The 22211-nt window shown below is 46.0% G+C and overlaps 1 protein-coding gene across 1 annotated transcript; it reads right to left on the bottom strand.

Moving 5' to 3' along the window:
* Positions 1-2983: 2983 nt before the first annotated feature.
* Positions 2984-20996, bottom strand: USH1G (USH1 protein network component sans). The gene is made up of 2 exons (XM_084832359.1): positions 20833-20996; positions 2984-4229 (listed from the first exon to the last, which is right to left on the bottom strand). Exons 1-2 carry the CDS (start codon positions 20994-20996, stop codon positions 2984-2986), a joined length of 1410 nt encoding a protein of 469 aa, XP_084688485.1.
* Between the last annotated feature and the right edge of the window lie 1215 nt (positions 20997-22211).

Consider the following 22211-nt stretch of genomic DNA (forward strand, 5'->3'; position numbering starts at 1 on the left):
ACGTTTTGTTAACATAAAATGACATCAGGATACAATTACCCAGCAGGCGCTTAAATTGACTACGGGGTAGTCTTTGATACACAAGCAGAAAGCCACAAGCACATTCTGTGTGAGAAGCTGAGGGTGCAATCCATTGCAAATACAGCATCTGATTCCACATCATGTATTTCAAACCTGTCTATGAAATTACGGTCTGTACCCTCTATTCCTTGTAACAAGAAAGGTGTGTCTAAATAAATATCTTATTATAAATATCTTTATAAAGATATTTATAAAGTAGTTCTGTAAACCTTCAGAACTACTTTATAAATATCCAGCAAAGACTGGGAATAAGAATGGGAGAAGGGGCATGAACGATTTAAACTGCCCCCCACCCCTGAATTTTACCAATATAATTCCAAAACTATGATTAACTGAAGGCTTCTGTGCTGCCATCATCCAGTAATAAATCTACCTGCTAGCCTCGCATTCTCCTAACCAGTTTACAAAGCCAGATTTACCTCCACACTCTCCAGTTCAGCAACCTGGAGGCTGTTTTGCCTTTAAGCTACCAATAGAGCCAGTTGGTAAGCCGGGGCGGGGCGGGGGGAGAGTAAGGGGATAAAGGCCGGGGGGGGGGGAGGGCTCTTCTTTACCACAGGGAGTGGGAGACGCAAGGCAGCACCTGAGGCAGCAGGAGGTGGCTCTGTCAGCACTGTGCATCTGGGCAGCTGTAGACCTGCCCACTATTTTGATTTTATACTGCAGCTTTAAACTTTTAAACTTTTATGTTATGTTTTATCGTGGTGTATTTTATTATTTCAATGGTTGTGAACCACCCAGAGAGCTTCAGCTATTGGGCAGTTTAGAATTGTAATACATAAAATAATAAAAATATGAGGGCCAGTATGGTGTAGCGGTTAGTCTTTGGACTGGGACTTGGGAGACCAGGGTTCTAGTCCCCACTCGGCCATGAAGTTCATTGGGTGACTTTGGGCCAATCACTGACTCTCAGCCTGATCTACCTCACAGGGTTGTTGTAAGGATAAAATGGAGAGGAGGAGGATTGTGTACGCTGCCTTCAGCTCCTCAGAGGAAAGGTGAATATAAATGGCTGCAAAAAAGGCAAATGCCATTTTGGGCTGCATTAATAGAAGCATAGCTTCCAAATCCTGGGAAGTACTAGTTCCCCTCTACTCAGCACTGGTTAGGCCTCATCTGGAGTACTGTGTCCAGTTCTGGGCACCACACTTTAAAAAGGATGCAGACAAACTGGAGAGGGTTCAGAGGAGGGCAACAAAGACGATCAGGGGACTGGAAACAAAGCCCTATGAGGAGAGACTGCAAGAACTGGGCATGTTTAGCCTTGAGAAGAGAAGACTGAGGGGAGATAGGATAGCGCTCTTCAAGTACTGTCACAGAGAGGAAGGCCAGGATCTCTTCTCGATCATCCCAGAGTGCAGGACACGGAATAATGGGCTCAAGTGACAGGAAGCCCGATTCCGGCTGAACATCAGGAGAAACCTCCTGACTGTTAGAGCAATACGACAATGGAACCAATTCCCTAGGGAGGTGGTGGGCTCTCCCACACTGGAGGCCTTCAAGACGAGGCTGGACAGCCATCTGTCAGGGATGCTCTGACTTGGATTCCTGCACTGAGCAGGGGGTTGGACTCGATGGCCTTGTAGGCGCCTTCCAACCCTACTATTCTATGATTCTATGAAATGTAACAAATAAATAAATAAGCTATGCCCAGTGCAGGGTGCTGATATCAGTGCGTAGCATTGTTGATCAGTCAGCAGCCACACACCTGCACAGTACCGAGAGAGTCACAGATGCCATTTTTGCAGCCACCTCACATCATCTCCCTCTGGCAAAGGCAGACTCCTGTCCCTCAGCTGTCACTCAGTAGCCACTCCCCCTGGCAAAGGTGGCCTACTACCTCCCATGCCTCACTGGCTGTGTCTTCAGCTTTAAAGGCAAAAATAGTTTCCACACTGGTGATCTGACAACACTTCCTGTATCGCTTCAGAATGTAGTGGGGACTCACAGGACTGAATGCTCCTCCACACAAATGCCAAAACCGTGTCCGTGGAAAACTAGAGTGTCAGGGAGAACGCTGGGCTAGAATCCTTCTCCCTGACACCTCATTTTCTAAATTCTGGGATTTATTTGTATTTTTTGTAAGAGGGAACATTCAATCATGTCAGCCCCCACCTGCAGTCTGAAGCAGTACAGCCCCATCACAGCTTTACTACCTTAGTCGGGAATAGTTTTTTGTAAGGAGAGAGAAGGGTTACTATGAGACTAAAAACAGAGAAAGCATATCTCACAGGAGAAAGGAAGAACAGGTGACATGAGCACAAGAGACTATAATAATGTCTGTCCTGCGAGACCTTATAGCACAGATCGGGAACCGCCAGCCCTCAAGCTGTATCCTGCCTGCTGGAAGTCCTCATCCAGCCTGGCACCTTCTCCCCCAGGCCCTGCCCACTCTACCCCCCAGACCAAAATCTCTTATCTGTGATCAGAGATAAGAGGACCTCTCTGCTTCCCCCTCCCCCGCTCCACTGTGCTGCATATAGGCTTTTTTAAAGGACCTCATGCTTTTCCTCCCATCCTCCTAGATTGAATATCCCATCACCCTGTTTCCAGTGCCTTTAATGGCAGAACTATTATCCCCAAAATACCCTAACCTATATAGCAGTAAGACCTAAGAATGTTCTAGAATGTTACCTCAAGATGCTGAGCATCTCCGCTCTTATAAACCCAGCTTGCATCTATTGAAACATGGTATCAATTCCATTTTGTCCATCAAGTTTTGTCAGCTGAGCTGGCAAGTTCCTGTCATAGGCTATGCAGAGGTTCTTCTAACACCCTGATCTACTGGGGTACTCTCCTATTTGTCAAACACATGTTTTTTGTATAGTACACATCTAAGTTATGCTCATCATCTGTTGAAGACCTGTGCGTATCCATGAGTATGTAGGCAGGGCTCAGTTGCTTACAGATCAGTGTCTTCTATGATGTCCGGGTGCTCCAAAGTCTGTTTCCTCCTCTGGACAGCATCCAGAATCTTTTTCCTGGGCCCCAGTGGAATGTTGATGCTTTTCAGATCATTGTCCGAACACAACATGAGAGCTTCCAGATCAATCTTCTCCTTCTTAAGGATAGAAATGAACTCAAACATATGCAAGGAGGCCAGAAAGGTCTCCAGGGGGCTGGTGTCAGGTTCAATGTCATCATCCAGGCCCAGTTCCACCTCATCCCACGGTAGCTCCTCCACATTCCTCTCCTGCAAGCTGTTGGCACTGCCGATGCTGTCATTGAGACTTGGCGAGCGTTGCAGGCGGTTGTGAAGTGTGACACCCATCCTATCCATATGACCCTGTCCCAGCATGCTGGATTCATCCTGACTGATCCCAAACAGCCCACTACTGACATAGTTCCTCCGGAAAACCATGGTGCCAAGTCCAGGCCGATTGAATAAAGAATCATGCCCAGAATCAGTGCTGACCTCAGAATGGGCTGAGTCCATGTGCAAACCCGGGTCACTTATGGCACGGGAGACAGTATCTTCATCAGTCAGAAACATATCCCTAACATTGCGCCGGGTCCACTCCTTGGGACTAACATAGGTGCCTTGTTTCACAAACATGACATCATTGCCCAGCTGTAAGCCAGACAAGGACCTCACACTTTTCCTCCCGTCCTCATAGATCTTGAATGTCCCATCTCCCTGTTTCTTTTTCTCCAGTTTTTTTTGGATTTTGGTCTTGCCCTTGGCTGTGCCATGTATGGTGGCCTGAGAATATGGCAAGGACGTCATCATAGACATGTGCTGGAACCTCCTGCTCAAAGTGCTGCTGGAGTAGCTGGAAAAGCTCATGGTGTCCGAGTGATCAGACATCTCCTTCTTGTACCTCTTTTCCATCCTTTCATGGTGCTTTTTCTGCATCTTTACACAGTCCTTAATACGTTTCTCTGCATCCTTGAAGGCCTTGTCCTTCAACTTGCCCACCAGCTTAGGGTTGAGGCTACTCTGCTTGGCAGCAATAGAGTCCAAATAACGCACACATTCCATGTGGCCCTTCATGGCTGCCATGTCCAGTGGCGTGTGGTAGTCGTTGTCCAGACACCAGATATTGGCCCCAAAAGACACAAGGAAGGAGAGGCAATTCAAATGACCATTGGCTGCTGCCAGATGGAGAGGTGTGTTCCCCCAGATATCACATTTGTCTGGGTCACCCCTAAAACAATACAGAAAACAAATCATTAGTGCTTAAGGAGACCTGTATATCTCATGTGTAGATGTTCGTTAGGACTTAAGGAAATGCATAGACCAGGGGTGGGCAACTTGTGGCCCTCAAGATGTTGTTGGATTGCAACTTCCATCAGCCCTAGCCAGCATGGCCAATGCTAAAGGATGATGGGAGGTGCAGTCCAAGAACATCTGGCAGACCACAAGTTGCCCACCCCTGACATAAACAATTAATTTATATATTCTTATTTTCTATTGCTCACTTTACCTGTGCCTCTGGTATTGATCTATCACAATATTTTGCAAGTCTTTTTCAGAGGATAGCTTAACAAACAGAATTATAACCGTTAACCTTCTACAAGGATACCCCATATTCATCTATATACTCACCTAATTACAGACCGCTTTACTGTCTTCAGCCCTATGAGATTTACTGCTTATGTGAAGCTTGCTATTATGGGCCTTGCTCCTTAGATGCATCACCTGCTATTCATCACCCAATAATCTGAGCTGAAGCATCTGATTATCCAAACACATGGGCACCTCATGCCTTTGTTGTCATGAATGCATGGTTTATTATTTAACCATAGCTATTCCAGGACTGCTTTGTCCACAACATGCATTGTGATAATTAAATAATTAAGGTAACACATTTTTATGATGAGAAAAATGATAGGACTATTGACAGTACAGGATTAGGTCCTGTGTAAATAGCCTGGTAGGAATTACCAGTGCCATCACTTTCTCAGTATCTGTTCAACTACCATAGGATATTGTGATAGTAATGCTTAATATAAATGAAGCACTCATATGATGACATAATAGTTCAGTTACCATAATATACGATGTCCCATCAACTACAGAACTGAAATTTCTAGCTGAGCATAAAATCAGTGAATGCTTCTATGTCTGTAAGGTCACTCTTCTTGGAAAACACCCGATCTCTTTCCAGAGATTATAGTTTCCATGGGCCTAGTTCAGCACCCATCCTTTCTGTTCAGAACCATCAGGGTCAGGGGCCGTTCTGATATTTTTTTTCTTGAGGATACTGTAATGGAAGGCTATCATAGGGCCTCGGGGGAATGTATGTTCTTCACAGGAGGAAAACTGTGGGATGCTTGGTTCCCCAATGATTCTCAATGGAGATAAGCCAGCAGGAAAGCTGGCAGGCCAGATGGGGACCTCCCATGGTCCATATCCAGCCCATGGGCCAGAGGTGCCCCATCCTTGACTGAAGGGGTTCTGGGTAATGGAGTGAGAAAGGCCACTGCCTACAAATCTCTAAATAAAGTCAGGAAGGGAAGGTTTTGGCAGCATAACCGGCAGACTTTCTGTTGTTAGTGTAAGCCAGCTTGCCTTTATTGGGGAGTCCTGCTGGTGTCTTTATTACAAAATTATTTGTGGAAAAGGAGGTGAACCTGTGGAGCTGAGCAGGAGTTGATCCCCGTGCTTGCACAGGAGGAACCTTTCCTTTCCTCCTAACAGCAGATCTTGGCTGGATCCTCTAGCAAGGTCTCTGGTTCCTTATATCCTTCCTCCTCCATAATGCATTATTGGGCTTTTGCGTTTGCTTTTTACCTATGCTGCTGTTTAGCCAGTTGTCTTCTGTTGGTCTTTTGCTGGGATTTAAACATGGCCAACATCATATTCTCAGCTGGTTCTGCATTCAAGAGGGCACGTGAGAGCTTGGGGGTAGCAAAGACTACCCATGCAAGCCATATGCACAGGATCCATCAAATGTTTTTTATTATGAGTCCTATCAGCTCCAGCATGTGGATATTCAGTTCACCTGACATTAGGGATGTATGAAAATCACTTACCTGTTCGCGGATTATGTTTATGGTGGGGGGGAAGCGTTCCGTCCCTCCCCCCAGAATCCTGGACGGGGGGGAGGCGCTCTGTTCCTCCCCCCGGAATTCTCCGCGGCCGGCTGTGCTCTGCGGCAGCTCCGCAGAGCAGCCAGCCAGGCCCAGCCAGGCCAGAGCCGTCCGCAGCCGGATTTCCGGCCGTGGAGGGCTCTGGGGGGGGGGGGGAAACGCATATGCAAATGGCGGCGGCTACAGCCACCGCCATTTGCGTTCCTTATTTTTGACGTCTTAATCTACGTAAATATTTACGTAGACTAAGACGGCAAAAATAAGGGGAACGCAAATAGCATAGTGGACGCTATTTGCGTTCCCCTTATTTTCGCCGTCTTAGTCTACGTAATTATTTACGTAGACTAAGACGGCCCAAAATAAGGAATGAAAATGGTGGCGGCCATAGCCGCCGCCATTTGCGTACGCCTTTTTTTTTTTTTTAACCCAGTCGTTTTAGGCTACGTAAGTTTTTATTAACTTGCACTGGCATTCGGCCTCCCCGAGATCCGTGGCGGAATTCTCTGCCATCCTTACCTGACATCCACATGGAAAAAGGTCAAGAATGGCCAATGGAAAATGCTCCAATATCAGTGCTTTTTGCATACACCAGCCTTCCCCCAACCTGGTGCCCTCCAGATGTTTTGAATACAACTCCCATCAGCTCCAGCATGGCCTGTAATTAGGAATGTTGGGGCTTGTAGTCCAAAACATCTGGAAGGCACCAAGTTGGGGAAGGATCCATCACCATTCATAAACTCTGTAAACCAGCCTTCTCCAACCTGGTGCCCTCCAGATGTTTTGGATTACAACTTCCAGCATACCTAACCACAGGTCATGCTGGCTGGAGCTGATGAGACTCATAGTCAAAACATCTGGGGGACACCAGGTTGGGGAAAGGCTGAAAGGTTGTAACCAGGCATGGTCAAATCCAATCTAATACGTAAACCAATAGGTTCAACCCTGCAAAAAAAAAATTATACTTAACTAAACTAAAATTAAATGCTGTTGTTGTATTTTATTATCCTGCCTTTCCAGGAGCTCAAGGTGGCACACAGGGTTCTCTCCCCCACACTCCCCATTTTATCCTTTCTCACTGAGAAGAAGTAGAACCAGGTTCAAATCCTTACTCATCCTTACGTTGGTCCCTGGATGCCCTTGGGACTGCCATACTATCTCCCTGTCTAACCTACCTCACAACGTTGCTGTGAGGATAAAATGGGGCAGGGTGGGGTAGATATCATATTGCCGTGAGTTTCTTGGAGAAAAGGCAGGAGATACATATAATAAGGACTTTGCTTGTCAAGTACCTTGAATTGTATAGGCTTAGGCAGGAGACACACATTCTTAAATTTTAAAAATTACAATCTTATGGTTTCTCAGGCAGGTCTCCCAATCTTAGTACGGTGCTGAAGAGGCTGAGCCATGATTTCTGAGCACCTGGCAATTAATCCTGACATCTCATAAACTCAGTGGCATTTTCCAGACATGCATATATGGCCAGCCAGGCCCAGCAAGAAATGACAGGGGGCGGCAGAACCACAAAACTGTCTGGCAGCACGATGTTGGAGCAAGTGGGTTTTCTCCTGCTTTGCAGGCAGCCTTGGTGAATAGTGCCATCCAGGACCTGACAACAGGTTCATTCTGACTCCTTGGCTAGCCCGCCCTCTTCCCTTCACCTTGATATCAGCCTATCAGTAGTGGGGAATTCAGGGAAAATATAAATATTGGATGAATTGCAAGAGAGGAATAAATTATGGATGGAGTTTAGTTAAAGAGCCAGTGAAACAGCAAATGCCAGTGCCGGCTGTGAGCGTAGGGTGTGTGAGGTTTTGTTTATGTTTGTTGTCAATGAACACATGTGTACTGCAAGTGGGTGTATAGGCCCGTTTGCAGTGGAGGAGGGGAATCAGACAACAGTAGTAATTCCTCTCCTCTGCTTTGCTTTCCTGTCCTCTCCCATCTCTCTCTCTCTCTCTTTCTCTCTCTCTCTCTCATGCAAACTGTTGCTTATTTCCCGGTAAAATAACTATTTCACATCGCATGTGTCTCAAATCAACCTCATAGCACTGGGGAGTTCATAGCTATGAGGGTGGGAGGGCAGCAGTATCAAAGATGTTTGCTCTCCCTGCAGGCAACTTCATGACACCACATCAAATGGTGGTTGGACCATGTGTGTGTTGTGCGGGGGGGGCATCCCTTCCTACAATACATTCGGTGAAATGTGAATTCACTAAAGATTAAGTGCAACAATCACCTGGCAGTAAGGGAGTTTAAGTCCACTTCAGACATTAGATTTTTTTCCTACCTTGAGCTAATCTCGGTGTAGGAACAAACATGTTCACCATCACCTGTGAAGTACAGTGACCTGTTTATTTCACTGTAAATATTGACTTCTTGACCTCAAGTGTCCTGAGGCTGAGGGCCCATAGGGTCATGTGGCAAGATATAAATACAAATAAAACAACTTGTGACACATGCTTCTTTTTGCAGAAAAAAATTCTTGTGTGAAGTTGCCCCTTATTTGTGAAAATAGCAAACAAATTTAACCACTAAATCATACAGTTTCAGAGCTAGAAAGAGTCATCATGTCTAATGTCATTTCCTAATACATTTGCTCAGTACTTACAGGACCAGCCATGATAGCTTGGTGACTGAGGCAGAAAATCGAAATGTTATACCCCTACCCACCCCCACAGAATGCATGACAGAATTGAAACTTTGCTGCCCTGCAAAAGTACAGCCTGTGCAGGAAGGCTGCCTTGCCCGGCCTACTGGGAGATCTGGCTCTGCTACTTTGGGTTGCTGCTGCTGCTGCACCACCTGGTCATTCCTTGAGGCGGGGTGGGCTTTATTTCTTTTCAGTCTCTGCTTCTTCAAGGCTCTTCAGAGAGCTGAGGAGAAGCATCTTTAATGGTGGTGTGAGGATTAGTACTTGAGGCATGGAGCGATGAGGTAGATAAGCCTTCTCCAACTCTGTGCCCTCCAGATGTGTTGGACTGGAACTCCCATCATTCTGAGCTGGCAGGATGAGGAATGATGGCCATGCTGACTGGGAATGATGGGAGTTCCAGTCCAACACATCTGGAGGGCACCAAGCTGGAGAAGGGTGAGGTGGGGAATGTCTGCTAACAGGTCCTGGGTTGCCCAATTCCCATCCAGAAAGGAATCTCATACTGCAGAAAGACTCCATGCACTGAGACAGGTTTCAGTGCCAAGACTGGTGTACCTTCCTTTCTACCCCAGCACAGGTTTCTGTAACCCACCTGCACTGCCTCCTTCATTTCCTGGTAGAATGATGCGCAGCGCTCTGTCGCCACAGCTTCATGGGCAAGGGGGAAGTAAGAAAGACAGAGAAACCAAAACACCCCAAGGGAGTAGAAGGCTAATACTAGATCCTCCTTTCTACGGATGATCTGGAAAGCCTAACTAACAACATCCAGGTAGGAAAAACATAATTATGTGCAATTATGAAATTGCAAAACAACCTGAAGCAGGAATCACCAAATACTGGGAAGCTATATGGGGAAGTCCCTTTGCAGGGTACATGACCAGCATTTGGGGAAGCACATGAGAAGACAGGACTGCAGTGAGCTTCAATCAATGAGAACACAAGTTTAATAACAGGTAATAATAATGTGAATAGGCCATAATGCTTGCATAATGCCTTTAAACATTGCATCACTTCCTAACTTCAAACCACTTTGCAGTACTGAGTCAATAATGTTAGCGCTGCTCAGTTTTAGTTTAAAATAGCTTATAGTTAAACCAAAAAGTGGCCTATGTTGAGTCACAACATTATCTTATCGCTGTGATAGTCAACCCATCCATTTGTTACCACAGATAGTGATGTAACAGCTATAAATTTACCACAATGGGAGTTACTTCTGACAAGACAGTAAAGGGTTTGTTGTGAGAAAGAGAGTGAAACCAGCCCCCATTTTAACTCACAGAATTTCTATATGGAAGCTGTGAATGAATTACATCCTAAGGCTATGGTCCAAAGCCTCGAGATTGCGCTTAATCGCATTTAAGGAATTGGGCTTAAAAGTGTGCCATTTCAATTGAGGGGGAATCTCTGTAAACTCTGATGTAGGCATTCAAAGGCAAGCCTCGTTCGGCACAATGAGAATTACTTCTGAGGAGACACTAATGGGTTTGTTGTAGGAAAGAGGGTAGTAAAGACAAAGACGGAATCCAGCCCCCATTGTAACCCACAAGATAGCTATAATGAAGCTGCGAAGTACTTTCTTCCTAAGGCAATTCATCAGAGCCTCACTTGGTTGCTTAAACACATTTAAGGAATTGGGCTTTAACGTGTGCCATTTCAATTGAGCGGGAATCTCAGCCTCATCCACCGCAATGGGAGTTACTTCTGAGAAGACACTAATGGGTTTGTTGTGGGAAAGAGAATGAAACCAGCCCCCATTTTAACACACAGGATCTCTATATGGAAGCTGTGAAGGAGTTACATCCTAAGGCAATGGACGGAAGCCTCGAGATCGCACTTAATTGCATTAAGGAATTGAGGGCTTTGATATATCCCATGTCAATTGAGGGGCTTCTCTGTTATTTCTGTGGTCATTGAGAGGGCAAGCCTCATTCAGCACAGTGGGAGAGCCCCACCCCTGGCTGGGGTCACGGGCTGTGTTCTAGCACTTATTTTCAATGGTGTTTTAAAAGTTGGTCCCTCAGAATCCTGCTCCAAAATGGCGATTAAACTTCCGGAAAACGGGGAAGAGGGTTGGGTCCCTGAGGTCAGAGTGATACACCCACAAAGTCTGAGCTACATGCCCCATGGGCAGCACTATGATACCGGACCCATTGTGGTTTTGGAAACAGGTCATTAATGCAGCCACAGTAAGCTGGAAAAGTCCGACTGTAAGCAGTCTCAGAAGAAGCGGTTTTTCAGTCATAAAATGCGGGGCTGGTGCTGAATGGCCACAACGTCATGGAAACACAGGGACCTCACCTTGCAGCCCGGTCGGAGTAAATTGCTGGTGGAAACACAGCCATTTGCATCCCTGTTCTTTGCAGTAATAGGCTACATTATGTAGCCTATTACTTGAAGAACACGGGCGCCATTTGCATCCCAGCAGCCAGAAGTCCGCCAGCGGCCAGAGCCGGCCAGCAGCTCCGCGGACTCGCCATGGAGCGGAGCTGGCCAGGGCCGGAGAGGATTCCGGGGGGGGGGGGCGGATCGCCTCCCCCCCCGCGGACCCAAGGTAAGGGGTGTTCCCACACCCCTGCTGTGGCCGGGTTCCTAACAGGCCACGGACTGGTACCGGTCCGTGGCCCGGGGGTTGGGGGCCCCTGGACTATAGGACAGAGGAAAGGGGAGGGAGGGGGAGGGCTGCATGCTGTCTGCTCCCTTGGTCCTTTCCCTTCGCATTCACACACTCCAGGGTACCAGGCTTCAGACTAACTACTTTATTAGTTAACGATCAGATTCTTTACAAGTGCAAATCCTTGGAGACTCTCAGGCTACAAAGGAAAACAGCTACTCTGCACAATTATGAATATCAATCGAGGAGCCAAGTGGGAGTCAGAGACATTGCCATCAATTTGAAACAAGTTTGAAACAAGAACTTGCCTGTCAGAATAACTAGGGGGGGATGCCCCTCCCTCAGAGTTGTGCCCTCCTACATAGGCTATCACGCATAGCTAAGCAGGTGGAACGTCTGAGCTGCACCTCTAACTTTTCCCACTTCGCTCTGCCCCGGACTCTAGCATCCGTCAGGTTACCCCCCCACACACTCTCCTCCTCCAAGACCTGAGTTCTCACGGGGGAGGAAAGTGGGGGAGCCTTCAGGTCGAGCCATCTATGTGCCAAGTTCCTGAGAAGACTGTCTATCCATATCTGAGCTCACCAGGGAAGAAGCCTCCCCCAGTTCTGGCTGTTCCCATTCTGAGTCTGAGCTGCTAACTATCTCCAAATGCTCAGAATCATTCCTGACACATGTACAATACACAGATAAGTTAAATATGGAGAGGCAGAGGACAGAAGCTGTGTGTACATGGAGAGGCAGGTATGAGAGGAAGGCATGTTTGGTAAGGAATAAGCAACATTGCCCAAGCCCAGCAGATTTCAAGAGGAAACAGACATACTCTGCCCATTATGCAAAGATTCACCCATCCTATTACACCATTTAATGTACATTGGGCTAATAATGTATTTATTTATTTATTTATTTATTTGTAATTTTAATTTCCCCTTCATGGATCACTGCCTTGTTGTGGCGAAGGGGCTTGCGTAACTCAGTGAAGCCATAAGCTATGCCGTGCAGGGCCACCCAAGACGGACAGGTCATGGCAGAGAGTTCTGACAAAATGTGGTCCACTGGAGAAGGAAATGGCAACCCACTCCAGTATTCTTGCCAAGAAAACCCCATGGAACGTATCACAAGGCTAAAAGAGATGACACCGGAAGATGAGCCCCTCAGGTCGGAAGGTGTCCAATATGCTACTGGGGAAGAGCAGAGGGTATTTCCAAGTAGCGCCAGAAAGAGTGAAGCGGCTGGGCCAAACCCGAAAGGACACTCAGCTGTGGATGTGTCTGGCGGTGAAAAGAAAATCCGATGCTGTAAAGAACAATATTGTTTAGGAACCTGGAATGTCAGATCAATGAATCAAGGTAAGCTGGAGGTGGTCAAACATGAGATGGCAAGATTGAACATCGACATCTTGGGAATCAGCGAACTAAAATGGACAGGCATGGGCGAATTTAATTCAGGTGACCATCATATCTACTATTGTGGGCAAGAATCCCTTAGAAGAAATGGAGTAGCACTCATAGTCAACAAAAGGGTGGGAAAAGCAGTACTGGGGTACAATCTTAAAAATGATAGAATGATCTCAGTACGAATCCAAGGCAAACCATTCAACATCACAGTAATTCAAGTCTATGCCCCAACCACTGAGGCCGAAGAAGCTGAGGTTGATCGGTTCTATGAAGACCTACAACACCTTCTAGAACTAACACCAAAAAAAGATGTCCTCTTTATCATAGGGGATTGGAATGCTAAAGTAGGAAGTTAAGAAATCATCGGGATAACAGGCAGGCATGGCCTTGGTGTACAAAATGAAGCAGGACAAAAGCTAATAGAGTTTTGCCAAGAGAACATGCTGATCATAGCAAACACTCTTTTCCAACAGCACAAGAGGCGACTCTACACATGGACGTCACCAGATGGTCAATATCGAAATCAGATTGATTATGTCCTTTGCAGCCAAAGATGGAGAAGCTCCATACAGTCAGTCAAAACAAGACCTGGAGCTGACTGTGGCTCAGATCATGAGCTGCTTCTTGCAAAATTTCGGCTTAAATTGAAGAACGTCGGGAAAACCACTAAACCGTTCAGGTATGACCTAAATCATATCCCTGATGAATATACAGTGGAGGTGAGGAATAGATTTCAGGGATTAGACCTGATAGACAGAGTGCCTGAGGAACTATGGACGGAGGTCCGTAACATTGTTCAGGAGGCAGCAACGAAATCCGTCCCAAAGAAAAAGAAATGCAAGAAAGCCAAGTGGCTGTCTGATGAGGCTTTACAAGTAGCTCACGAAAGAAGGGAAGCGAAAAGCAAGGGAGAAAGGGGAAGATATACCCAACTGAATGCAGAGTTCCAGAGAATAGCAAGGAGAGACAAGAAGGCCTTCTTAAATGAACAATGCAAAGAAATCGAGGAAAACAACAGAATGGGAAAGACTAGAGATCTCTTCAAGAAAATTGGAGATCTCAAGGGAACGTTTTGTGCAAAGACGGGCATGATCAAGGACAAAGAAGGCAGGGACCTCACAGAAGCAGATGAGATTAAGAAGAGGTGGCAAGAATACACAGAAGAACTATACAGGAAAGATCTGAATGTCCCTGATAGCCATGATAGTGCGGTCACTGAACTTGAGCCGGACATCCTCGAGAGTGAAGTCAAGTGGGCCTTAGGAAGCATTAGTAACAACAAAGCTAGCGGAGATGACAGTATTCCAGCCGAGCTATTTAAAATCCTAAAAGATGATGCTGTTAAAGTGCTGCATTCAATATGCCAACAAATCTGGAACACTCAACAGTGGCCACAAGACTGGAAAAGGTCAGTTTACATTCCAATTCCAAAGAAGGGCAACGCCAAAGAGTGTTCAAACTACCGCACAATTGCGCTCATTTCACACGCCAGCAAGGTGATGCTCAAAATCCTACAAGCTAGGCTTCAGCAGTATGCGAACCGAGAACTACCGGAAGTACAAGCTGGGTTTCGAAGAGGCAGAGGAACTAGAGATCAAATCGCCAACATTCGCTGCATCATGGAGAAAGCAAGAGAATTCCAGAAAAACGTCTATTTCTGCTTCATTGACTACGCTAAAGCCTTTGATTGTGTGGATCACAACAAACTGTGGCAAATTCTGAAAGTGATGGGAGTACCAGACCACCTTACCTGTCTCCTGAGAAACCTGTACGAGGGTCAAGAAGCAACAGTAAGAACCAGAGATGGAACAACCGATTGGTTCAAAATTGGGAAAGGAGTACGACAAGGCTGCATATTGTCACCCTGCTTATTTAACTTATATGCAGAGTACATCATGAGAAATGCCGGGTTGGATGAATCAGAGGTCGGAATTAAGATTGCCGGGAGAATTATCATCAACCTCCGATATGCAGACGATACCACCCTAATGGCAGAAAGCGAAGAGGATCTCAAGAGCCTCTTGTTGAGGGTGAAAGAGGAGAGTGCAAAAGCTGGTTTGAAACTCAACATTAAAAAAACTAAGATCATGGCATCTGGCCCTATCACTTCCTGGCATATAGAAGGGGAAGAAATGGAAGCAGTGACAGATTTTACTTTCTTGGGCTCCAGGATCACCGCGGATGGTGACTGTAGCCATGAAATTAAAAGACGCTTGCTCCTTGGGAGGAAAGCTATGGCAAACCTAGACAGCATAGTAAGAAGCAGAGACATCACCTTGCCGACAAAGGTCCGTCTAATCAAAGCTATAGTTTTCCCAGTAGTAATGTATGGCTGTGACAGCTGGACTATAAGGAAGGCTGAGCGCCGAAGAATTGATGCTTTCGAACTGTGGTGCTGGAGAAGACTCTTACGAGTCCCCTGGACTGCAAGGAGGTCAAATCAGTCCATCCTAAAGGAAATCAACCCTGAGTGCTCATTGGAAGGACAGATAATGAAGCTGAAGCTCCAATATTTTGGCCACCTAATGCGAAGAGAAAACTCCCTGGAAAAGACCCTGATGCTGGGAAAGACTGAAGGCAAAAGGAGAAGGGGACGGCAGAGGATGAGATGGCTAGATAGCATCATGGATGCAATGAATATGAACTTGAGCACGCTCCGGGAGAGAGCGCAGGACAGGAAGGCCTGGCGTGCTATGGTCCATGGGGTCACGAAGAGTCGGACACGACTGAACGACTGAACAACAACAACAATTTTAATTTAATTTATTATACTTCTATACCACCCAATAGTTAAAGCTGTCTGGGCAGTTCACAACAATTAAAACCATAAAATACAACATGATAAAACGTAATTTAACAGTTTAAAGCAAAATGAAAAATAACAAGTGAGAATAGCCCAGGGTATCCAAACCAAAGGGTACAAAACACATGCCAAAGGTATATGGACTTCACCTCTAAAATCTGTGGACATCAGAGTTCCATTTATAGACAGGGAATTGAGGCTGAAAGAGACTGCAGTTCACCAAGGCTGTCAAGTGATGTCCTGGCTGAGGCATACCCTTAAAAATGGATCTCCTTAGTCCTTGTTAACACCATAGCTCTTACACCGCACTGGAGTCCACTTCACACAAGGTTTTTCCTACTTTGCTGCATGCTGCTATTTCCAAGTACATGACATTATAGAAAAACACATACTTGCATGATTCTCTCATGACACTGTACACAAGTCTACATTTTTTTTTCCCTTACACAAGGGCTGTATCGAAGTTGTGGAAATGCCATGTATGAGGTAGTCCAGACTTCCTAATTTGCCAGTCCTGTCTATAGAGGCTGTATCCTACGTCTGGTCAGTCTGTGCGCATAGGGCTTCTCAACACCAGGGTTTTATCCTGCAACTTTATCGAGGCTTCTGCTTCCAGATTCTTTGTGGGATTAAGATCGGCTCCTTTACACGTCTACATGTGCTTTATTCAGGGATTTCCTTTCTCTGCAAGTTCTATATGTTTCATTATATAGGCAGTATAGTGGAATTGTGCAATTACACACAGCCATGGTTGCAATTCTAGAAAAAAGGCTGGGCTTTCCCTGATCTTAAAAAACACAGGATAAAGGTTATAAAGCACAAGAGAAGCCCTGGAGAATGATGATGTCATGTAAAGGACCCTGAGTGACCAATCACGAGCTCATGATAAAGCCTCATGTAGAGATGCCCTTTGTCATGCTACCTGTACATATGTATTCCCTCTACATTCCCTTTACCTTGAATAATCACCGCTTGCTCCTTAAACCCTGCCTAGATAATTTCCCTCAGTTGGTGCTCATAGGCTAGTTCCTATGCCTGGGATATAAATGTAGTGAGCCAGTGTGGTGTAGTGATTAGAGTGTTAGACTGGGACTCAAGAGATCTGGGTTCAAGTCCCCACTCAGGTCCAGTCACTGACTCTCAGCCTAACCTAACTCACAGGGTTGTTGTGAAGATAAAATGAAGAGGAGGAGGATCATGTAAACGGTCTTGGGTTCCTTTGAGGAAAAAAGGTGAGATATAAGTGTAATAATACATACATACATACAAACAAACATAAAAATGTACTACAGAGCCTGCCTCATGAGGGTTTGAAGCTTCCTACAAAAAGAGCAAGAGCAAGCTGAAGCAGTAGAAATTCAAATCCAGAGCAGGAAAGATAGGTAAGATCAGGGTCTAGACATCCTGCAACCTAAACTCCATACTGTATTTAGTCCACAGCTGAAGTATGTCTCTTTGGAATAAAAGAGAATCTCCTGCATTCGCCCAGGGATAAAACAACAAGAACAGAAAGACCATTCTTCATAAGAGAGCGTTGTTGCCAAAACAGCACACTGCCACTCTGACAGAAGGTGACCTCTTCTCTGTCTCATCCCCTGAAGCCCTTCATTTTTGAGTCCAGCTAATCATAAACTGGCCCATCTCAGGCACCCCCACTGAAGCGCTTGTCAAAATCTTACACTGAAGAATGATTGTCTCTCCGAGGCTGTGGCACCAAATGCCAACTTGCCTCTCTTTTCCCAGCCATCACATTAATTGTCTTCTTTCTCCTCATTAGAGCACAGCCGGAAGGATGAAAGAGGCCTTTTGTCTGACTAATGAACAGGGCAGATCTACCACTAAAGCCTTCTGTCTTGCCCACAGTTCTGCCTTCATCCAGTGCCTGTGCTAGATTAAAGACGCACACGCGCGCGCGCACACAAATCCCCCATGTGTGTCAATAATATTGTCTCATTATTCCCTACCAGTAGATTGAGAGGATAAACATGGGCAATGAATATTGGGCATATCGGGGACCGAGGCCTATGTTCAAAGCCACTATCAGCTTTCAGGGGAAGCTTAGAGAAGCAGGTCAGAGTGGCACCCTTGCAACTTCTCTCTGGGTCTGTGTCTACAGAAGAAGACAACAGTGCACATTCAGCCACTTCATTCTGGTGCAGAAAAATCTACAGAAGTTGCTTGCACATAGCAAAAAGGCTTGACCCCACAATTCCCTATAGCAGAGTAAAGTTCCTTGCCCATTTCTGCTCCACAAACTAGGCAGCTGCGCTAACACAGGAGATGGTACTGTTATTAATTAGGAAAAAGTGACATATCAAATACATGAAAATGTGCCCAGCCATTACTGAGATCCAATCATTTTGCTCCTCTGGGTGCAGCAAGTCCCCTCCCTCTTATACATTCTGTGCTGCTTTAATTCAGCATCTGAGTATATTTCTTCTCTCTCTCTTATAAACTGTGGTCCATGATGAAAGCACCTTTTAAAGTGCCAGCCCCATCCATCTTTTCCTAATAATGTTCATCACCAAAAGGGCATGAGCGTCATCTGGTACTATATCCTCCAGCTGACAGCAAGCACATTTTTTTCAGTTCATTAAACACTTGCTGAGCTGCAAGGAAGATTCTCTGCTGGGATCATCTATTCCAACTTGAATGTATCAATAGCACCTTTCTGCAGAAATCTACTGTTAAGTCCCTTTTAGAAGGCAGAATCAGGTGATCAAATTTAGCACACATTTTTGTGTGTGTGCTAAAATCAAACATTACGTCTTTTAGTAGAGGTTTGTAAACTGGGGATGTTACTAATCAGGGATGCGGTATGCAGCAACCAAAGAAAGGAATAGCAGCAGTTTACCCAGATCAGAGATGTGGCATGCAGCCAGAGATGTGATATATAGTCCAATGCTATGCATGGTTACTTGAAAGTGAGTTAGGGTAATTGCAGACAGAGGGCTTGTAGTGCTACCAATCAAAAGACATTGTGTAGTTATTCCATCTTCCCTCCTTAATCACTTTTGGGTGCTTCCAGATGGAGGGCTTCTAGAGCTACCAGTCAGAAAGCATTGTGCAGCAATTCCATCTCTTTTTTTCCCTTGATGGGTTTTCTGTGTTAAGGAAAAAGACAGAAGCAGCAATGGGAAAACACAGGAGGTTACATGATGTCATCTGAACACCCCATTAAAATTCTGTGAATGAGGCAGGGCAATACTGCTATAAAAGCCTGGTCTGGAAGCACATTTTAGGAACACAGGAAGCTGCCTTATACCGAGTCAGCTCAGTATTGTCAACGCTGACTAGCAACAGATTTCCAGGTTTCAGGCAGAAATTTTTCCAACCCTGCCTGGAGATGCCAGGGATTGAACCTGAGACCTTATGCATGCAAAGCAGGTGCTGTACCACTAAGCCACAGCCCCTCCCTTTTGGTGTAAAAGGCACAGGAGATAGGAAAGTATGGAAGTGTTACAAATGGAAGATGATAACATTTGAACCTCCCTGTAAAATTCTGTGCATGAAAGCAGGGCAATTGCACAATAAAAGCCTGGTCTGAAAGCATCCTTCCTCTGAGTTTTAACAGGGCATGTTCCCAAGAAAGTGTGCATGGCAATGAGGGGAATACAGCTTGCACATAAGGTCAGATAATACAAGAATACTCATACTTGGCACTCGAAGGAAAAACATTTACTTGTAAAAATGTGCGTATTATCAATTGTGGAAATCAAAACATCTCAGTGTAAGGGCAGCCATTGTTTCCACATGATTTGTCATTTGCTTATATGTCTGCTTTACTTGTGAAACTGAGATTTTTAAAGGCCTTGTGGTAGAGGCCTGGTTTGGTCTCATAGATTCTAGGTCTCTATATGGCAGTCGCACTTTAGAAGTGAAGGTAGCTCCAGTGGATACTGCGCAAGAGATTTGAGCAAACCTCAGGCAAGCCTTGATTTCTCCATCTCAGTTCATCTGCAACAGTGGCCCTATCTCACAGAGCTGTTAGGGCAGTGGCTGAAATGAGGACTTCAAATTATATGTTCATAGTAGAATTACCACATAAATCATAAGGGAAGGAAGCCTTCATCCAATAGACATAGTCAGCCTCTGCAGAATATACCTGTACAATAAATAATCAAGACAACTTCTTTTCCCTCTTGTAAACTTTAGCCTTTTGGGGGCAGAGATGGTCTGCCTCACACAGCATGATCTAGAAAGGGAATCCAGTCAGCCCGTTACCTCTCCAGCTCTCAGATTCTTCCTCTCACAGCTCCTTCTTGTTCTATAATTAACACCATCAGTGATTGTGACGGAGAAAATAACAGTATAAATCCAAGCTGCATTTTAGCCCATCTAAAAGACAGGCCTTTGCCAGCCTTTTCAGCATGCCATCCTCACTGGATTTTAGAAAGAGGGAGGAAGCATGGGATGCTAAATTCCTCCTCAAACAATAATGAAAAGCAAGGCTGAAAAAGCTGATACATTTTTTTCAGGGAGCAATAGTGGGACAAAAGAAATACGTGCATATTGAAAACAATGCCTCTCTCAAACCAGTCTGAGTTCTCTCTTAAAAGGATTGCCTCTCTCGAGCTGTACATAACAAGAGAGGGTTACCAACTGCTTTAACCAGAGGAAAGAAAGAGGGTGAGGTTAGGGTTGCCAGACCCAAAGTTTTAACAAACGTTGAGGGGAAACAACACTGGAGTTCACGCATGAGATTTTAAGGGTGCAATTTGGGAGTGATGGAGTGGAGACTTCTAGGACAAAATGGTTGGCAGAGAGATACATACAGCTGTTAAGGAGGTGTGTGTGTGCATTCCTGTCCACTGATCCTCAGACAGTCAAAAATAGGGAGGCATCACGTAAAATAAACTCTATTTTGTACCAGTATGCAGGCTGGCACCAAATAAAGACACACTTTTGTAATTTTGTGTCACTTTTGGGTGGCGGGGGGAGTTCATCCACTGATCGACATGGCACTGCATCCAGTCAGAGCATTTCTGTTTTTAAAGCATCCTGGTACGGGAGACAAACTTTATGCATAAGTTCAGACTCTTGTAGATTTATACCTGATGAAACCCAGCCGATCCCCAAAAGGGAGGGAAGAAACTCTTCTGACCCTGTGTTGTGTGAGGAGAAAGGGTGTCTAATCTATTGCTATAGTGTCCTGCGAATTTGTGTGGCCTGTCACTGGAAAGAAATGCAAAGTTTTCACTGAACTGTCAAAGAAAGCAAACCAGACAGGGCAAAACGCTGCAGGACTTACCCTCTGCTCACTATCAGCCTTAACGCGTCCAAGTTGCCATGGTAGGCAGCCCATAGGGTTGGGGTCATGCCATCCTCGTCAGGCGAGTTTAGGTCCTTCTTGGTGGCTTCCTTAAGCAGATCGAGGTAGCCATCCCTGGCTGCTCGGTGGTACTGGTCATTCATGGTGCAGCCTTACTCCCTGGCCATGCCGCTGGGGAGGGGGAGAGGGGATAGTCCAACAGTGCGCATTGAGTCGGATGAGAGAGTCCCAGGAAGGCAGCTACAAGAGAGAAGAGGAGGAGGGGAGCGGGGGGGGGGGGAGGGAGCTTTGTTACCAGGACACCTGAGAATCCCTGACCAGTGAGGGGAGGAACTCCTCATACCGAATGCATGAGATGCTTTTCTGTAGACTCCCCTGGGTCCTAAGGATTTCTGTTTTTCTCCCTGGTATTGACTTCACCTTAGCAAACCCCTTGCAGAAGACGCTCGCTCTGCCCTCTTCCTAGCAGTGAGATGGACTGGGAATGCTGTGGCAAGTGGGTTCTCTGTCCATGCTGTTGCCTCGCCAACATCATCTTCAGGGAAGTTTCATTGGACTCTCCCAGTTCTTCTGAGAAATTATTTCCCCGCTCCCCCCTTGGCTTCTTCAAATCTTGGATGTCAGCTTTTCGAAAGGAAGGTTCTAGAAGAGAGAGTTACGAACACTTTCAAATTTGCTGACCTCCCTTCAGCATTTCCAGCTAGCCCAGAATGACGCCACCTATGTAAGGCAGCAAAGCCACATTTACCAAAGCAAGGGGGCCCGTCTTGAAAAGCCTGGCAGTCTTCCAGCCTCAGGTACTAGGCAGCGAGATCTGTGCTGCTCCTCAGCAGTGCTTTACACTGTTCCCTATGCAGTGCAAACTGTTGTCAGGGGTGGGAGAAGGGCCCTGTACACTAGCTCTGTGCAGACATTCGAGTCTACACTTAGGAGATGAGGGCCACATTGCACCTGTGACCTACCCACAGCCGGCCCTACCATTAGGCCAGGGGTAGGTAGCTTGTGGCCCTCGAGGCGATTTGGCCTACAGCTCCTATCTTCCCTCACCATTGGCTATGCGTGCTAGGGCTGACGGGAGTTGTAGACCAGGTTACCTGAAGGATTGTCTCCTTCCATATTCCTCTGCCCAGATCCTAAGATCATCTTCAGCAGTCCTTCTCCAGGAACCCCCACCAAAGGAAGTGAGGTGGGTGGCTACCAGGAAGAGGGCCTTTTCGGTTGTGGCACCCCAGTTGTGGAATGAGCTTCCCAGAGAGGTTCACCTGGCGCCTACATTGTGCTCTTTTCAGCGCCAGGTGAACACCTTGTTTTCCCAGGCATTTTAGTTTTTCAGTTTCTGTTTTAAACCTGGTACTGTA

The sequence above is a fragment of the Heloderma suspectum genome, chromosome 2 (assembly GCF_057233095.1).
Source record: "Heloderma suspectum isolate Gila_16-S chromosome 2, 16-S_ref, whole genome shotgun sequence".
NCBI classification, from domain to species: Eukaryota; Metazoa; Chordata; class Lepidosauria; order Squamata; family Helodermatidae; genus Heloderma; species Heloderma suspectum.

Bases quoted from the DNA above. Each gene is read 5' to 3' on its own strand.
- USH1G (XM_084832359.1), bottom strand. From the start codon at position 20,996: ATGAATGACCAGTACCACCGAGCAGCCAGGGATGGCTACCTCGATCTG. The intron at 4,230-20,832 runs GTAAGTCCTGCA...GTATTGTTTTAG, and splicing joins AGGCTGATAGTGAGCAGAGG to GGGTGACCCAGACAAATGTG.